This window comes from Paroedura picta, chromosome 2, assembly GCF_049243985.1.
Source record: "Paroedura picta isolate Pp20150507F chromosome 2, Ppicta_v3.0, whole genome shotgun sequence".
NCBI lineage: Eukaryota > Metazoa > Chordata > Lepidosauria > Squamata > Gekkonidae > Paroedura > Paroedura picta.
Window position 1 is genome coordinate 38,121,819 of NC_135370.1, and position 19,763 is coordinate 38,141,581.

General features: G+C 45.2%; 1 protein-coding gene across 1 annotated transcript in view; it reads left to right on the plus strand.

Moving 5' to 3' along the window:
- Positions 1 to 19,763, plus strand: part of STK39 (serine/threonine kinase 39) — a 177,026-nt gene that overhangs the window by 74,013 nt on the left and 83,250 nt on the right. Inside the window, exons 8-10 of the mRNA XM_077319812.1 lie at positions 1,572 to 1,705; positions 6,602 to 6,650; positions 6,764 to 6,829. Of these exons, the coding sequence (XP_077175927.1) occupies positions 1,572 to 1,705; positions 6,602 to 6,650; positions 6,764 to 6,829 (249 nt within the window). The remainder of the gene's footprint in view (positions 1 to 1,571; positions 1,706 to 6,601; positions 6,651 to 6,763; positions 6,830 to 19,763) is intronic.

Consider the following 19,763-nt stretch of genomic DNA (forward strand, 5'->3'; position numbering starts at 1 on the left):
CACTCAAGGCATTTTGAAATTCAAAAATAACAAAATATTTTATTTAACATAGACAGGAAAGGTCAGATGAGATCTGGGGTTGAGATTTTTGAGGTAAAACCAGCACAGCCTTTAGTTCTTATGTTTCAGGCTAATGAGAGTTTCTTAAGCTTTTCAATAACTTACATTTTTATGCTGAGAGGTTCTTGTTCCAGTGTTTCCCAAACACTCCAGTACACTTTCTTTAGTAATTGCTGATTCTTTTGGTTTTCAGAAGGCTGGTATATGCTTTCTAGTACCCAATATCCTTCTCTTGAAACACCAGTACTAGTCGTGAGTTTTTAACTGACTGTTAAGGTCTTTCAAGGCAGTTTCTAACCACACTGGACCAGGGATCTCTGCACTCTTCAGATCAACTCCCTGTTTGAATGAGCAGGGAAATCCTTCTTTCACTAAGATCTATCCCCTTTCTTTGGCCTAAATGGGAGTCTTTGCCTACTTTCCAACCTTCCTTGTCAACTTTCCCTCAATTCTCTTGACTGTGTTAAACTACTTTCAGTCAGAACTGTATTTTGAAACTGTCAGTACTGGATTCTTCTCAGTTAGGGCTGAAAGAAGACTGAATTCTCCTCAGCATCCAGTTGTAAAGTCTGTCTCTGCTCAGCTGATGCTAACCAGATTGTTTGAAGCAGTCACTCAAGGCTCTGTAAAGAATTAACCCTTCAAAGTCCTTTATTTGCACTTCTCAGCTTATAAAAAGTGCTGTCTGCCACAGCATGTTATATTAATAGCACACTGCTAAGACATGTAAACCGGGGGCTGAGCTGGGGTTGGTCAAATTCACACAATGGCCTGTAAGACTACATGTTTCCTTTGTCCTGCCCACTTCTTCCTTTTCCAGGATGGTTTTCTTACCCCCTGCTGGCCTGTCTTAAGGTTTATGTCATCAGCTCAGGATTTGAAGTCTGATTCAGAATAATAAATAGCAATGAAATAGGGATTATAAAAGTCCAGCTATAAGGATAAAGTGAATTAGTAGCAAATTAGTAAACAGCATCACAACATCTAAAATATGCAGTATGACAATTCTTTGCTAGAAAAGCAAATCAGTCCTTAGGGTTCAATTGTCATTCACAGAAATACTGGGGTAATAAAAATGTTAAGGTTAGTGATTAATGGCAGATCCTTTCCCAGTTGTGAAAAGAAGTTATTAAAAGAGACTTATTGCTAGCCCCATCCAAGGTTAGGGTCTGACAAAGAATGCATTTTGGAGGTAGTACATTATTCAGCAGTGAATTCTACACAAGGGCCATGCTGTGGTGCACTACTTCTTTGGCTCATTGTGGATTTCTGATGTTATCCTTCATGCTTAAAAGGTTTCCCCCTTAACATCTGATCTCACAAATAATTAATGGCCATGTGGTGTTTGTCTTTAAATATCCCTATATCGAGTTCCAAACTTTGTACCCCCCATTTAGTATGTTCTCAATTTATAGTAACTGTTCATGATGATGTGTTTATTAAGGGGTGAATTAGTATTTGATTTATTTGACAAACTCTTTTTTCATGTCCCTTGTATGGTTTCTGTATAGGTGTTAATGCTGACATTGCAAAACGACCCTCCAACCTTGGAAACGGGGGTGGAAGATAAAGAAATGACCAAGAAGTATGGCAAGTCCTTTAGGAAACTAATTTCATTATGTCTTCAAAAAGACCCTTCTAAAAGGTGTGTGCTTATTATTCTTGAGGAAACATTAAACTAATTAAGAACAGTGGCCTAACTGCTGCATATTTCTCTGTCAGCACCTAATCCCTCTGCAGAAGGAGGAGGAAATGGTGTGCCGTTGTCTGTTGACCTAGTGCAGATTTAATATTTTGCGTTATTTATTTTTTGTATTTATATACCACCGCATTCTGTTCGGACTTGCGGCAGTTCACAATAAAAACCAGTATGATCCCATTAAAACCCATTTAAAATTAACATTAATATGAGCATTAAAGGTAAGCGATACAGAGTTCTAACCCCCCCCACTCTCTCTGTCCAACTATAGAGGGCCAAGAGCTCTTTCTTGTTGGGAGTGAGGGTCCAGATTTATCAATGCGAAGGGATTCACCCATGGAAACTCCAGGACTCACCATGACCTCAACCATGTACCTGGTTACAGCCCTGCGGAAATCTGACCATTCTGACAGGGCCCGTAGTTCTCCTGGGAGCTCATTCCACCAGGTTGGCGCCAGGGCCAAAAAGGCCCTCGTTGAGGCCAGGCAGACGTCCCCAGGGCCCAGGACAGCCAACAAATTCCAACCCGTAGAGAGTAGCACCCTGCGTGGGCATATCCATTTCATGTTTTAGGATTGGTTGAATCTAGAAAGAAGGGAAACTGTTTCCACAGCAAGAGTCTTCCCCGCCTCTCCTCTCATACCACCATGCCAGATGCACCCAAAATGCTGCTTCCGAGAGGCAGGGTACCCACAGGAATAGTATAAGGTGGAGTTAGAAATCAGCAGCAGAATGCGGAGGGTTGGGAAGATCCATGAAACGAATGAATCAAACCATGAATTGTTACATTTCTTGTTCTGTGGTCAATATGAGGTACAGTATTTGCTGGCGTATAAGACTACTTTCCCCCCCTGAAAAACATGCCTCCAAGTGGGGGGGGGGGTCGTCCTATACGCCGGGTGCACTTCAGTTGGGATAGACATAGCTGCCCATAGTGGCCCATAGTACTGTAATGTAATGTAACAAACTCTATATTTTGAGTGGAAATGTTGGGGGGTCGTCTTATATGCCCAGTCGTCTTATACGCCGGCAAATACGGTAGTTGCTGCAACAATTGCAAGGCCATGATTTCATGCTGAAAATTGACAGCTGAACCATGAATGCATACAATTAAATTAACCTTTTGCATCTCTTTGGCCACGTCCGTTCCTCTTCTGTGATTTGTTTCAAGATAATTATAAACCAATTACTTTTTCATTAATTCTTAAGTTCCCAAAGCACGTGCTTTAAGCAAAGGTCTACAGTGAGGCAGGAAATTAACAAAAAAAAAAACTGTGCTATTTAGTTTGACATGTTTTGAGAACATGTTCTCATCAAGATGCATACGGAATATGAGCAGGCAACTGTTCTGTTAATTGTCAGAGGCTTTCACGGCCAGAGTCAGCTGGTTGTGGTTTTTCCGGGCTGTGTGCCCCCATCCCGAGAAGTAGATAAAAGGCCCAGCAACCGTTCACCCATTCCACACTTTGGCATGGAGGGAGTCTCATCTTTCTGTATCCTACCTCTGAAGATGCCAGCCACAGTTACTAGCAAAACATCAGGGGCTAAAACTACCAGCCCACGGCTACAAACCCCAGAAAATCTACCACAACCAGTCTCCTGTTCTGCTCTTTGATTGAACTAGAGCAGGATGAAGTCTGCACACATTGGATGATGAACTTTGAATGTGCCTTTGCAGATGGATTTTCCAGTGCAGAACAGGACAATCTACTTCTAAAGTGCATTGAAAGTGCATTATCCAATGTGTGCGGAATGGGCCCAGGTGAACAGTTAACTCCAGGAAACACCATCAGAGCTCCAATTCTTACGAGCCTATTACATATGTTATAGTCTCAAAGCATGACAGTGTGTTGTGTGCTAGGTGATTCTTGAAACCTGGCTGAACTTCTCCTTTTATTCACCCCTGTGGTGTCATGCCTAGCCTCAAAATGGCCCCTGTTCTCATTTTGCTTGGGTGATGTGGTCAAAGTCCTGAGGCTGCCTTAACAATCCAGCACTTCAGGCAGATAAATGCTGCAAGACCTTGGAGCTCCTTGCCCTCTCAGTCACTCAGAATGCCTTTTGTGTCTTCAGGAGGTGCCAGTGGCTGAGGAATGTTGTGGCTTTAGGTAATCACAAAACAGGATGTGTCTGAGTTGAAACCAGTCCCAGTTTTTCCAACAAAGCTACTTTTCTTTGCTGTGAAAAGTGGATTTGAGCAGTTATTGAAAGGCAGGCCGACGTAGAAACAGGATCAGAATACCTTTATTGGCATGAAAGGCAGGCAGACATATTGCGTATTGAATGTTTTAGGAATCAGTGGGCTAATCATTTGTGAAGTCATGCATAATTTGTAATTTTACCTAATTTTATGTAATTTTGCAAATATGGATTTTACAAATGATTCGTAATTTTAAAAATGGCTGGCACAATCACGTCTTAAGCTCCAAGCTAATTTCTTTTTTAAAGTCAATTTGGACTGTTCTGTAGAGAAAGGGGAGGTATATTTCTACTTGCTGAAGAATTGATTGGACCAACCATTTCTAAAACTACGATTTCTCAGTGCCTGCAAACTGATACACCGCCCCATAGCCACGCACACCTTCTTTCTCAATTTTTCACACGGATGCTCTGTGATTGATAAGTAGAAGATCAAGGAAGCTAGTAGGGTAAGGATCAAGAAATCCTTTGCAAAACATGTCCTTTAAGATGTTTAGGAGGGGTAGTACATTGTTAAAGCACACAAAGTTCTGAGGTTCAACTGCCCTTTCTATTTAAAGTGGGTTCAGGTATTATTGTTATTGTTATTGTTGTTGTTGTTATTATTATTTGGATTTATAGCCCGCCACTCCCCTAAGGCTCGTGGCGGGTAACAGCATATAAAACCCCATGATAAAAGCCCCTAATACATAAAAAACCATCCTGATACATAAACACATCAACCAACCCAACACGGCGACATTACCCAAGGAGGAGACCAGGGATAGCCTGAAAGGACTGCAGAAGAGGGGGACACGATCTCATCAGGTGGCGCCGGCCTCAGCCATAAGCTTGGTGGAAGTGCTCCGTTTTGCAGGCCCTGCAGAAAGCTGGTAAATCCCGCAGAGCCCGCAGCTCTTCCGGGAGCTCATTCCACCAAGTAGGGGCCAAAAAGGCCCTGGCCCTGGTCGAGGCAAGATGGGCCTCCCGGGGGCCGGGAACTACCAACAAGTTAGTCCCCGCAGAGCATAATGTCCTGCAGGGGGCATAGGCCATCAGGCGGTCCCTCAAGAAGTTAGGAAAGGTAGAAGTTTGGAAAGGCTTTTTTCTGCCTAAACACCTGGAGATCTACTGCCTGTGAGACTAGATAGTAGTGACTAAAATATACCAATAGCTGGATTGGGAATAAGGCTGCTTCATATATCTATAGGGCTTCCACTTCCTTACTAATGGCTAAAGTTGGTGGCCTGCATAGACCATTGTGAGCTAGTATGTTTACCTTCTTCGGTAGTAGTTGCCCTTCTACCTTTATGTATCTGGCTTATCTTAAGAAGCTCTAAGAATTGCAAGTTAAAGTGAGGTGAATCAGAACTCAGATGGTGTTTTTTGTCAGGCTGGTCCACGGTTCCCATTCTCACTTTGTTCCTTCTGAGGATTTTATGCAGTCTTCAATCAGAGGCTGGACAGATATATATCCTGGATGCTTTAGGCTGATCCTGCATTGGGCAGAGGGTTGGACTAGATGGCCTGTATGGCCCCTTCCAACTCTGTGATTCTTTTGCCATTGGCGATCTGTTGAAGACACATGGGTGTCTGCTGTTTCCCAATAACTGTCTGTCCCAAAGCAGCTTACAAAGCAGGAGTTTCAAAGCAGCTTACAATCGGCTCTCCTTCCTCTCCCCAGAACAGACACCCTGAGAGACAGGTGAGGCTAAGAGAGCTCTGAGAGAACTGTGACTGGCCTAAAGTCACTCAGCTGACTGAATGTGGGAGGAATCAAACATGGTTCTCCAGATTAGAGACTGCCAGTCTTAACCACTGCACCAAACTGGCTCTTGAATCTTGTGCTCTGTTCTCTCCTCAAATACGCACCCATCCCGGCAGGATCTAACCGTATTCTCCTGATTAGAAGCTGCTGCCTTTAACCATGATACCAATAGGACGTGGTTAATTTTTAAGAACCCATTTTCCGTATCTAACACGTTAAACTACGTGTATTTAGGGCATTCTCGAGTTTTCATTTATCTTGGCCATGTCGGTTTCTGATCCTCCGTATAAACTCGGGACGGGCAGCCTTTTTTGACCCAAGTGCCGAAACAAACAAACAAACAAATCTACGGGTGGAGATGTTGCCACGCCTCCAGCAAAACTGGATGGAGGGGAGGGTTGTACTCAGCCAGCCACACCTGCAGTAAGCCAAGCTACGGTGACACGGCCAGTATCGGAGGGGTTTGCCTTGGACAGCTGGAAACTGTGTAGGACAGGGTGGTGATGACAGGCGTGAGCCGTGTCTGTTCCCTCCCCCTACACCACTGGCCACAGCAGTGCTGCCAGGGCCTCCGTGGCTTGGCTAGAGATCTTGCCCTTGATGCCAAATAACATATTCCCGTGCACCGCTGTTTGCACGCATAACCCCTGCCCCTACCGTAAACGGCAGTGTTCTGGTTTATAAGCGCATTTGGGATACTGCACTTCCACAAGGAGTACATTTCAGCTGACACCACAAGGTGTCAGCTGAAATGCAGAAATGCTGACGCTAGCGATTGGAGTGGCTTTGGAAAGGTCTAAGTGAAAAATTCTGGAGGATCGCAGCCTCCTGAGTGGTACTAATGAGGCCTTGTCTTTTGCTGTCTGCTCTGTTATAACGTCTTCCTGATCTTTCAGGCCCACGGCAGCAGAACTTTTAAAATGCAAGTTCTTCCAGAAAGCCAAGGTAAAATACTTAACAGCAGATATTCTTACTGAGTTCTCTTAAGCTTGATGTGTATCCCCCCCCCCGCCCCTGCTTTCTTGAGGCCGGCTTTAATTATAACGTTGGTTTTGCAGACTAGAGAATATTTGATTGAAAAGCTTCTCACAAAGACTCCCGACATCGCACAAAGAGCAAAAAAGGTAAGGCTCCTTGTACGGTTTAGTGCTGGGTAGACAATGGGGAACGCAGGAGCATGTCGTGTTATGCCTAGTATGTAGGTCATATTGTGATTGCAGTTCAGGACTCAGCATGGGAAAGTCTATGGCAGCTATTAGAAGAAGAGTTGGGATTTATACCCCACTTTTCTCTCTATCCGAAGGAGTCTCAAAGTGGCTTACCATCGCCTTCCCTTCCTCTCCCCACAATAGGCACCCTGTAAGGAGGTGGGGCTGAGAGAGCCCTGAGAGGACTGCTTGGTCAGAACAGCACTATCAGAGCTGTGACTGGCCCAAGGTCACCCAGCTGGCTACAAGTGGAGGAGCGGGGAATCAAACTTGGCTCTCCAGAGTAGAAGCCGCTGCTCTTAACCACTGCACCACACTGGCTCTCCCTAAAGGCCATTGGAGGATTGACGGGGCTGGAGGGAGAAGACCAGGCCATTTACAGAGCAATCCTACTGGTTGGAGGAGCAGCCAGGATAAGAGAAGGAGGGAACTACTCAGTCTTTTAGTAGCAGCACTCGACAGCTGTTGCAGCTTTCACAAGGCTGGTGTGGTCTGGCTTGGGCAATTAGCCAATTCAGGCAGGCAGCATGGCTGACCATTTAAAAGAACAAAAAGCAAGCAAGCCAGAAACAAGGATCTGCTTGATCCACTCAAAAAAAAAGAGAGAGAGAGGGAGAGAGAAATGGCACATGTGTTCTGGTAATTCTTTTTGCTAGGAAAACGTTGCCTTTACTTATTCATTTTGCAAAGTTCTGTCTCTCTCTCTGTGAGTGAGCGAGCGAGCGAGCGAGCGAGACAGTGAGTGAAAAGCCCAGTGTATGGGGGAAAGAAAACAGAGCCCTAATGGTCAGAGGTATGTTGGTTAGTTGGCAAGTAAATTTTGAGAGGGGAAAATTATGATTTTGACATTTTTCATCTCAGTGTTTTAATGTAAAACTATCTAAATATTGTTATAGCTGTACTTTTGGGGAAAGGCCACGTATAATCCTGCCATGAGCTGAGTTTCTTCCTTCTTTCTGTGTTGAGGATGTATTTCCCCTCTCTCCTTTCCTAGCTTCACGGTAGCCCTTTTCCACTCCCTCTAGTGGCCGCTCATGAACATTGCTTGTCAATTTATGCATAGCAAACTGCGATTCGTTTGTATTGTCCAGAGGGGTGTCCCACATGCCCCTCCCCCACCAGCACCCCCACACACTACCTAGCTGGTGTATCAGTTCAGTAAAATCTTCATTTCTACTTAGTTATGGGAGCAGGAATGCAGAGAAGCTCAACTAATTTTTGTCATTCCTTCCTGGAAAAGTTGTTGGGCCCGTCACAGAATGACACCCCCGCCCCCCAGCTGATAGTGGGTGACATCTGATAAAGTAGGCCAAATAAGGGTGACAATGTGAAAGAGGAGGGCAAATTAAAAAAGTAATATTACTGAATCGCGATGGCGGGGGCACCAGCGTTTTCAAAAGAACTGCAAGTGTGAAATTTGTCCATCTTCTAATAGAAACAATGCATGTTATCCCTAAGCTCTTCTTTCTTGCTGAAGAATAGGAAGGTCTGTGCAACACTCTTAAAAAAAAAAACACACACACACAGTGATCTGTGAAGGAAATCAGTAAATTACAGTAAATAGCCTCATTCCTTTCTGGAATTTGCAAATTGATCGAAAGCAATATTAAAGCCAGAATTTATTCAACTTGGCGAAGGACAAAAGCAGGTTTGTTCTTTGTGATGGACAAAGGCTCTTTACTCCTTACGCCAACATGGTGATCATGGGAAAAGGTGGTGCATCCTTTTGGGGGGGCAGTTACTGATTAAGGAACAAGTAGCGGAGGATAGGAGAAAACTGCTTTATCGGTGCTGTGGCAAGCCCATGGTCACTCAGCCAATTAGTGAGTTATTAGCCTTGATAGCTCAGTGGAGCCTCCCCAGCTCAGCCTTGATAGGCCAGTTGCTGAGGTGATGCGGGAGGTGTGATGCCTTCGGGCTCTGCTTATGTCTGTCTCTGAGGCATCTAGCTGGCCTGTGTCAGAAACAAGATGCCCCATGCTGAGCTTGTGGGCACTGTGGTCCCCGCTGACCCCTTTCCTTGTGTGTGCCAAACATTTTTCACAAAGTGGGCAGGATCATGTGAGGCTTTCTAGGGCTCTGATTGGCTGTGCACATTAAAAGGCATCCTGCTAAGCAGAACTTCTGCCTGAAATTTTGCGCAGTTTGCGATGGTCCCCACCTCCTTCAGCAGCCATTTTGTTGTTGTACTTGCCAGCCTGTGTCAGAACTGCAGTGGTATCCACAGGCACAGAAAAGTCGGAGACCCTTGAGATAGGCCCAGGGTCAGATCCAGCAGGGATATTCTCATGCCGATAAAAGACTCACTTTTTTAAATAGACGTTTGGCAGGCAGGAAGCTGCATTTCACCAGATGGAGATTTTCTTCAGGGGTCCACAGAAAGTCCATCTACTTCATTCTTGTGAATGCACCACTAGTCTTGCTTTTCAGGTATGACTTACTCCTGAAATTTAAAAAGCCATATCCCTCAAGTGTGTTCAAGTGCGGGAGCATTCTGCATTCTGCGGGGCCTGTAAAGTGGAGCTCTTTCACCAGATCTATGGTTGAGGTCAGTATGGACAGGGTGATCTATATGGTCCCCCTTCCAGGAAGTGATGGTTGCTAATAACATCTGCACCTTCCTCTCTCCCACTCCTCCTTAAGATGTTGGGATAACTGAGATTTGAGGCATTCATTCATTCATTCATTCATTCATTCATTCATTCATTCATTCATTCATTTTTCACATTTATATACTGCCCTTCCTGAAGGCTCAGGGCAGTTTACATGTTTTTTTCCACCTTGTATCCTTTTTGTGGTTGATTAATTTGTGTGTGTTTTTATTCTGGGATTTTAATTGGGGATTTTAGGGGATTTTTACCCAGTTGTTGCAACCCGCCACAAGCCGTCAGGGAGTGGCAGGGAATAAATCAAATAAATAATAATATAATAATAAATTAGGCAGGCTAAAGTTTGGGGCCCTGAGTGATATAGAAACGAGCGGATTGCTTAAACGCTTGCTAAGTGCTGTCTTAATTGGAAGGGGAAAAAATCCTAAATGGAGTTTCCAACTAGTAAAAATGCAAATGAAGTTGCAAATGTCTAGATTTTGTTTAAGATTTCTCTCCTTCCCTTTAAAAGACTGAATTACGTTTCTGTGCGTGAGAGTTTTGGAAGCTGTGTGCGCTTTTCCTGCCTTCTACTGCAAAGAAATCTCATCAGAAAGTAAATAGAAATGTTGCATGCAGCAGTCCCACAGGGACTGTATAAATAAAGTCCGGAAGATAATGGTCCCAGTGGTGCAGACTTCAGGCCTGCAAAGGAAACCAGCTATCTGTCATTATTGCTGGGCTCTCCTTTCTTTCAAATGCTGGAAACCCAGAGGAGAATCCTGTGTGCCTTCTGAGAGGTATGCTTCAGAGCGGTTTCTTGAAGGCTGAAATGGGATGCGCCTTTGCGTTTCTCTGTCATTTTTTAATTGGGCTATTTGGCTAATACAGCAGTTTTGACTCCGTCTTAGAACTGTGCTATGGAATGCAGTCGGTAAATCTCCCAAAAAGTATATTGCAAAAAAAGAGAGGGGTAAACCTATGAATTCAAATAGATTCGGTTCACATTCAGGATGCAGCCAGAAGAAGAGAGAGAGAAGCTTAATCTAAAGAGTACCCTCCCTGCCATAAATGGCCAGCTTGACTGGCATCATGTTTGAGGGCATGGAGAGACCTGAAGAGACATGGAAGGCTATGTGCAGAGAGAGAGGGGTGGACAACAAAGTGTGTGTGTGCGTTTGTGTGTATTGTAGGGGGGGGGGCAGCTCCCAAGTGAAGAAAAGAGAAGCATCCTATTCAAGGAGATAACTATATAGCCTTAGAACCGTGGTTCTCAACCTTATTAATGCCACGGCCCTTTAATACAGTTCCTCATCTTGTGGTGACCCCCAACCACAGAATTATGCAAGTGTTCTTTTGCAGAAATTAAACCGAAACTGACCAGTGGCGTGAAGATCCATTGTTCATGATTGTATATAAATTGTTTTTTTTCTGGGGTTTCTCAGTTCCGTTCCGCCTCTTGTCCCACCGATCTGTGGGCCACCTGGAGCACATAGCAGGAGGCTGTGCTGGAGGCGCTGCTGGAGCAGCTGGCAGCCAAGCGCGGGCACCTGTAGGAGGAGCAGCAGCAGTGGCAGTGCCCTCCCGCCAATCTGCTCACCCTGCTGCAACCCCTGTGAAAGGGTCGTTCGACCCCCAAAGGGGTCCCGACCCCCAGGTTGAGAACCACTGCCTTAGAGTGATGCAGTGCATCCCAATGTCATGTTGAGTTGCTCAGCCCAGTAGTTTTTATCTTGTCCTTTCTCCCTGAAGCTCAAGGTGGTATACATAGTTTTCTCTTACTGTTTTGTCCTTAGAGCAATCCTGTGTGGTAGGTTAGGCTGAAAGGGAATTGGCCCAGGGTCACTCAGTGGCGGGCTGTGGTTCTGAACTTTGGTCTCCTCACTCCTTGACCGATCCTCTCACCATGGAGCCATGTGGGCTCGCTTTAACTTCATGACCTGCGGAAATGATAATCCAGTTGGTATACCCTTGTACGGCCTCCCTCCAGACACTTTAGCTGAATGCAAACATCTTTTTATACCTTTCTGGATCTCGTGTAGACTTGGGCCAGCCATACTGAGATATGTGGGTGGGGCCTGGAGTTCTCATGGAATTCCATCTGATTTCCAGGCTACAGAGTTCCATTTGCCCAGAGCAGGGGTTCTTGATGGCCCTGGAAGGGTTCCCCCAATGGGTGGGCGTTAATTAATTTTTCAATATATTTTTAAAATTTGTTAAACATTTATTGGGTGATGTGACCATAATATGGTTGTGTCGACCCGCCAATGAAAGGACTAGAGGGGGGGAAGGGGAGGGGCCCCAGGTGGGTGTGTACACAGCTCTGCTTCCCAACCATAGTCTGCATGATTGTGCCACTTCCAAGGTTTCTCAAAGCCTGAAGAATGTTTCAGAGATTTCTCTACAGTAAAAAAGTTGAGAAATGGCAGCTTAAGGGAGCAAACTCTATGGCTGGAGTGGCCAAATGTGACTCTCCAGATGTCCATGGACTACAGTTACCATGAACCCCTGCCAACTACATGTTAACTGTAGTCCATGGACATCTGGAGAGATACAGTCTGGTCACCCCTCCTCTATGGTGTCCCTCCTCTGCTGAGTTCCTTCCCCTTCCCAGACTGCCCTCTCCAAGCACTGCCCCAAAATTTTCCGAACTAGACTTGACAGCTATACATGAAGATCTGGGATTGCTTTCTTGCCCCAAACTTGGTCTTTGTCATTCAGTTCCCAATGGCCAGTTTAAATCTCAAGGGGCCATGGGAATGCTGCCAAAGAACCCTTGTTTGGAGTGTTTACCACACATTAAATGGGTAAATAGGCCATTGGAGAAAACTGTTAGCCTGGGCCTGGTTATGAAAACATTCAATGTTTTCATGTCAGTGTTGAGTGGGTTGGGCGTTAAATTGCGGACCTTAATAAGACAAGGAATCTTGTGCTATTGTGTAGGAATTGGCAGTGTGAGCAAGGGATGTAATTATCTTTAGCCAACTCGTACCGTACGATGTTATGAAAAATTGCATTCTGAATCGCAGAGCAAAAAAGCTTTTGTATGCTTCATATGGCGACTGCCATTTTCCAAAGTGGTTTTTGGCCTCTGGTTTTAGAGAAGATACTTCTTTTTGCATTCTCTGTAAATGCCTTGAAGTAGGCTTTAGTTCTATTAGCTGAACTGTTTAATTATTGTATTTACTAGTAATAGAGCCCGCTGTATGAGGAATACAGAGGGCGCTAGCAATTCACAGTTTGTCGTGTCCCCCGGCGGCGGCTCTCTGGGGCGGCGGCTCTCTGGGGCGGCGGCTGTGTATGGCGTCAGGTCACCGGGCAGGGAGCCCCCGGCAGCCGCGCTCTGCGTCAGGCCGGGAGCAACTGCGAGCCGCGCTGCGCGTAGCTCGCAGTTGCTGGGGCCGGGAATCAGAGGGACCAATTGGCAGGCGCTTTGCGCCTGCCGATTGGTCCCTCCGATTGTCTGTCCAGAGGAAGGGTCCAATCCGGAGCTTTCCTCATCACGGACACATCCCACCCCAGAACCCCTTAGCGTTTTATTTAGTCGCCGCGGGCGGTGTTTAGATATGTATGACACTGTACGCTGCTCAGAGCCAGTTTCACTGGGAGGGCAGTACAAAGATCAAATAAGTCAAATGAATAATAATAAGAAAAATAATTTACGAACGCTTGTAATGTTGATAACTTGGTCATCCCGGTGTTTGTCCTTCTCAGCTTCTTTGACTTGGGTGTTGTCTAGACGGGGTTTTTTACCCACTGCCAGCTCAAATAAATCCCTACACTGAATTCGATTTGCATTTTGGTTTTGGGTGCTTTAAATTTTCTCTCTACAACATGCATGATTGATCCGGAGTTACCCTACCTTTCCCCCGCAATATCCAGAAGTGGATATAAACCTCAATATTTCAAAAATTGGCAACTGTAAATGTGTAGATCTCTCCTTTTTGCAAATTAACTTCCTGCCTTGTGCCTCCAACTCTGACGTAGCAAAGCTGTCTTCTCTGATTGGCCAGGGCGTCAGTTCAAAGACTTCCTAGTTCCCAGTTGCAAGGCTTGTCTTAAAGTGCCTGCGCTCCAGAAACCCACACTTCTCTCAGCAGAGATTTGCCTCTTGGATTTATTTCCCCTCCTCTGCTGTCTCCAATCCTCTCCACTCCCCCCCCCCCTTTCAAGAAAAGAAAGAGACTCCTGCTGTGCTTGGCTCCCCTCTCAGCTCTGAGCTTTCCCAGTCGAGTACAGAGCACTTTCTGTTTCAATTGGGGGGGGGGGGAGGAAGACTCGAATTCAAATCAATCTGAATTCAGCAGGATCAACAACGAGAAAAAACAGTGCAGAATGAGCCCTAGTAGCTTTGTAATTCTTGATGAACATGCTGGATGTAGACAACGTGCCCAGTGTGGCATGTAGTAGCAAGGCCTAGAGTCTTTCCCAGGCTCCTAAGTGCTCCTGGTTTTTAGATCTCTGTCAGCTTTAATTGATCTGACCATGCAGGTGCCGCTGCTTTTTATTTTTAATTGATGCTCAGAATGGCAGTTTCTAGTCCCCTGGAACAGTAGCAGCAAGTTGGTTGGTATGCAAGAGAAGGGAGTCAATCAACCAGTCCTTATTACGGTCACAGACCAACACAAATCTTAGCAGCTTCCATCAGAACATAATATAAATTCGTCCTGTGCATAAGATAAAATTCAGCGAGAGATTCATGCTCAGATGGGACTATGTCTTGACACTAAATAAAAGAACATCTGTTCCACTACATATTTCTGGTAAGGTCTTGGAGGAGGAACGTGTCTCATGGCTTAAGTGCCATTTAGTGCTTAACACCCACTCAAGACGGCTGTCCCGCCCTTGAGTGGCTCCAACCGGCTTGCCTGTCTGTCCAGCGGCCAACCAATCGCCTTCTGTCCCCCACCCCTGACCACCCCCTCCTCCTTCCACTTCCCTCTAAGGCTCGGAGGCTGCAGATCCCTACTGCATGAGAGCTGCCCCTGCCTGTGAGTTCCCTAACAGCTGCCTGCAACCTTTCCAGGCCCTGGGGGGAGGGGGAGGCTGTCCACAGAGTTCTTCCACTCCTCCCTCCTAATCTAGTGCCCATTGTATTCCTGAATGCCACGGGCTTGGCCTCTAGTTTAAACTACCACATCGTCTAAATAAACTTAAGTCATTGGTAGTTGGTGAATTATAAAAACTGCCAGGCAAAACTTTTCAGTGAATCCTGATACCTGTGGATTTCCATCTCTTAGTAACATTTTCACATACGCTGAGTCTGATTGCCAAGGGAGGCTACATAAGAGAGGGAAGAATCAACTTGGAACAAGGCTTTTCTTGCTAAATGGGCAATGGAGAAGAACATGTTCCATAGTTTCTATCTCCCTCAATCCACAGAGGATCTTTTTGTATCACCCCTCTAAAGCTACTTGGCAATATAGTGGCTTGTTTCACTTTGGCTCCGTAGTACAGCTTTCAAATAAACTTTTTGAGCATCAAGCCTGCAGGCGCTGGTTGTCCACTGTCATTAAGTAATTTTGAATGTGTCTAACCGCAGCTGGCAAAATGAGCCCCAACTGTATCTCGCGTTCCACCCGTGCTTCCCCCTGCTTGCTGCAGAGACGGCCGCCTCTCTGTAATCGTTTTAAGATGCATTAGCTTAAAGCCTTGCCGGCTGGCAAATCTAAACTGCTGTAAATCATTTAACGGACTCATGGAGACACGGTTAATCTTGAATCGCAAAAGCCAATTTCCACTTGCACAGAATAGAGAAGTTTCCCATTGCAAAGCTACGCACTCCATCTGCAGTGAAACAACACGTGAAGAGTGACTGGGAACTGAAACGTCCAGCAGAGGGCAGCAGTGCCCTTTCCTGGCATTCATATTGGTTCAAATGAACAGTAGAGGGGATGGAGGACTGGATGTTTTTCCAGACTGGAATTGAATCATTTGTTGTTCCAATCTAACTTTGGTTAAATTTAACATGCCCACCCCTCCCATTCTGCCCGATTGTACGCCGATAATATTTTATTTATATAACCGTTTACTACACTCACCTGCGATGAATACTTGGCTACATCGCACCAAAACCTTTATTACGATCAGCCAAAATGAACCTAAGATACTCTTTTCCTTTCTCCCTCACTTTACTATTCAATGCCCAATCTTTCACCCCACCTTGTTTTGCCCAATCTTTCACCCCACCTGATTACGGCCCCCATTCTGTGCATGCCCTCAGAAGCTCACGGCTTGAATAAATCTTTGTTGGTCTTAAAGGTGCTATTGGACTCAATTTTTGTTGTACGATAAAGAAAGCTCTTAGTGAAAGGAAACTTAAGTTCTTTAAAAGCCTGTAATTAAGACCTCTACAGGGGTGGCCAAACTGTGGCTCTCCAAGGGTCCATGGACTACAATTCCCACGTGCCCCTGTGAGTACATGTTGGCAGGGGCTCATGGGAATTGTTGTCCACTGGCATCGGGAGAAGCACAGTTTGGCCACCCCTGGCAGCAGCTGTGAAACAACTGATTTTTAAAAAAAGAAACAGATTCCCTCAAACCGACTACCCTTTTCTCTCTTTGCAAACAAAAACTTGACTTTGTTAGGAAAATCACCTCAGTGCCATTCTGACAAAGGGCTTGTTAAGAAAAGATGGCCTTACAGTTTCCTAAAAGGTTCCAGGGCTGAATGAAGTCGAACTCTTAACAGTGTCAGGGATGGGACGAAATGCCTTTTATACCAAGGAAGACCACATGACAAGGAAAACCACATGACCAGGTTAACTCCGCCTCTGTGTGAAACACCACTTATTTTGGGAGGGAAAATTTACCTCAGTATGGGGAAGGGTGTCGAGCAGTAACTGTCATAGTGACCTCCTTTTTCACTTGCAAGAAAACTGGGCCCATTCAGCACATGCCAGATAATGCACTTCTAGTGCTCTTTTGAAGTAGATTTTCCAGTTCCACACAGGAAAATCCAGCTGCAAAAGCACCTTGAAAGTGCATAATCCAGTGCGTGTGTAGTGGTGACCTCATGACACTTTCCTCCGTGATAAGATGCTCTTGATTATACTCAGTGTCCGTGCTAAAGTATTTATCCAAGATTACAAATGACCTTGTCTGGTATAGAGAGATTGGACTGCTATACAATATTCAGTGAATCTATTCAATAATAATATACAGCAGTTTTTACTGTTCTGATCGATGTAATGCAAAGCAAAATTGGGAATTCTGTAGTAGTAATCATTTTCCATTCTTGTCTGTCTTACGTTCCCCAAATTTCAACATGTGTGCTTGTGTTCAGCCTCCGTTCCATTGTTCTTTTTCAGCTGAAGAAAACCATGAAGATGTCGTTACATTCACCACTAGAGGGGGCAGTTGGAATGCATAATTTCAGAAGCTGCCTCAGGTGTTTTTTCCCCCGTTTCCTTTTATTCCAACCAGAAAGATGCTGATATAGGTGAAAAGCAATTCCGCCTCCCATTCTTTCCCTTTCAGGTTCATTTGTTCCCCTCATTCTCACACTGGCTCATGGTTATGCCTCATAGAGGTTATTGGGGCATGGCTACATGCACTCCGCAGACATAGCTGCTATAAAAAAGCAAAAGGAAGCAAATAAACAAGGTCTTAAGATCAGCTTAAGGGCATTTTGTGTTCTGTGATGAGTCAAATAAGAAGAGCTCAGTGGTAGAATCCCTGCTGAACGATGAAGTTAAACTTTTTTTTTTTTAAGTCTTTGCATCTTGACAGGTATGGTATCTGAAGACTTAACATTTGGCATTGAAGATTTTTAATGCTTCTGGGTGAAAAAAAAATGTTCAAGGTCTTGATTCTGGTTTCTGGAATAGTCGCACTACAAATGCATCTGTCAGCTTTTTGACTTAACGGTAAAGCTGTCAGAGGCAGCTGCCAGTTAAACCCCCCACCCCAAAAAAGATCCTTTATCAACATATTGAATGACACTTTTTGCATTGCCTTAGCAACACCTTGCATTTCAGGGTTTAAAGTGGAAGGGTTGGAGGGAGTGCTCCATGAGGTGCTGTGTGTGAGCTGCATTTTGGGGTACACACCCCTATTGTTGCTTGGCCAGGGATGAGCGATAGGGTTGTGAGTGTCCTACATAGTGCAGGGGGTTGGACTAGATGACCCATGAGGTCCCTTCCAACTCTATGATTCTATGATTCTAGGGCACTACAGCCTCTTACAGATCACTTCCTGACAACTGGAGGCTTTTCTGCCTCCGGGTAAATCTGGATGAAGTGTTTGTCATAAAAGATCAGGAAAAAGAGGTACAAGAGATGCCTTGCTGTCGTGTAGCTCAGGGAAGTTGTGTGCAGTTTGACTCTTTAAATTTGATATCGATGCAGGCACGTTCAGAGGGTGATCTCTTCCCTTGGCCCATCTTGCTTAGGCTCTTGACTTGGCAGTGGGGCAGAGAAGCATATTCAGAAGTAACAGCCTCCTTTTTGGGCTTGCTTTCCAAAAGAGGTGTAAAGAACATACCACCCTTGACCAGCCCCCCCCCTATTCTAGACCACTTTCTTCCACCAAGCCTATCACTAAATTCAAGCTCCTCCTACCTCTTTGTTTATTTTAATAATCAGTCATTATATACTATATCAGGCTTTTTCAACGAGGGTTTTGTGAAAGCCAGGACATTCTTGACAGCCCTGGAAGGGTTTCCCAAATGGATGGGTGTTAATTATTTTCTGTGCACCCCATGCTGAATGTGTGAGATCAGGACCAGTACCCATTCTATTAAAATGTTGACGTGGTCCTTGGTTGGGACCAGCTGGGTTAGATTGGGAGGAACTGTTTTGCACTGCCATCTTTATAACTGCTGATTTGATGATGAACGTATTATGTTTTAATGGGATTCTGTGGGTTATGTTGGTTTTATGGTTTTGTTTTATAAGCCGCCTCGAGGCGACTTTGTCGAGAGAGGCAGGGTATACATTCAAAAATGAGTTTAATTTTTTTTAAATGTGTTAAACATTTAGTGGGTCATTTCAACCAATTCCCCCCCACCCAAAATGGCCAATGATGGGCCTGGAGGGGGCGGGAAGGCGAGGGGCCCCGGGTGGGTGTGTACACAGCTCTGCTTCCCAACCATATTCTGCACAATTGTGCCAGTTCTGGGGTTTCTCAAAGCCGGAAGAATGTAAAAGCCGGAAGAACGGTAAAAAAGTTGAGAAAGACTGTGAATTATTGGAGTCTCTGTCTTCTATATTGGCTTGTTATGACACTGTGGTTTCTTAAAGATAGGATTGATTTTTATTTATTTACTTCGTTTATTCCCTGCCTTTCTTCCCAAGGGAACCCAAAGCAGCTTTTACCGTATTTTCCTCTCCTCCGTTTTATCCTGGTTTGGCTGAGATTGTGCGGCTGACCCAAGGTCCTGAATATTTACAGAATCTGAATAGCTTACGGGGAAAATTCAGTAATAGTAAAGGTAAAGGTAAAGGTAAAGGTATCCCCTGTGCAAGCACCGAGTCATGTCTGACCCTTGGGGTGACGCCCTCTAGCATTTTCATGGCAGACTCAATACGGGGTGGTTTGCCAGTGCCTTCCCCAGTCATGACCGTTTACCCCCCAGCAAGCTGGGTACTCATTTTACCGACCTCGGAAGGATGGAAGGCTGAGTCAACCTTGAGCCGGCTGCTGGGATTGAACTCCCAGCCTCACGGGCAAAGCTCTCAGACTTACCACTCTGCCTTACCACTCTGCGCCACAAGAGGCTCTTTCAGTAATAGTAGGGAATACCAATTTATTTAATTTTGGTTCAGTATACCCAAACTCAGAAGATATTGGGGATTTTTTTTTGCATGCCCCTAATCGAAGCTAAACATTGGCACACGAGATATTGGCACACCGCCTTGCCAGAACCGGTATAAGAGACACTGTTCTACAATGGCTGGTCTCCTTTCTCCGGAACTGGGCACAGAGGGTTGCAGTGGGGGGTGAGTTATGGGAACCCTGCGAGCTCCCAACATCTATATGCGCCCTCTAGCTCAGCTGGTCCGGGGCTACACACGGCCTGGGTCCTGCCTACCTATGGGCCCGCTTGGTTGCTTATGCCCCCGCAGTGAGCCCCCATCTTGAGCCAGACCACACCATAGGTATTTACAGTTGGTATGCTTGGCTCATTGGGTGGTTTCTGGGACGGAGTGATTATAGCTATTTAATCAATTATTTAATATTATTATATTATAGTTAACATTTGTATCCTGCTACTCCCAGGGAGCAGCATTTCCCTATAAAACCCCAACAATAATTAAAAC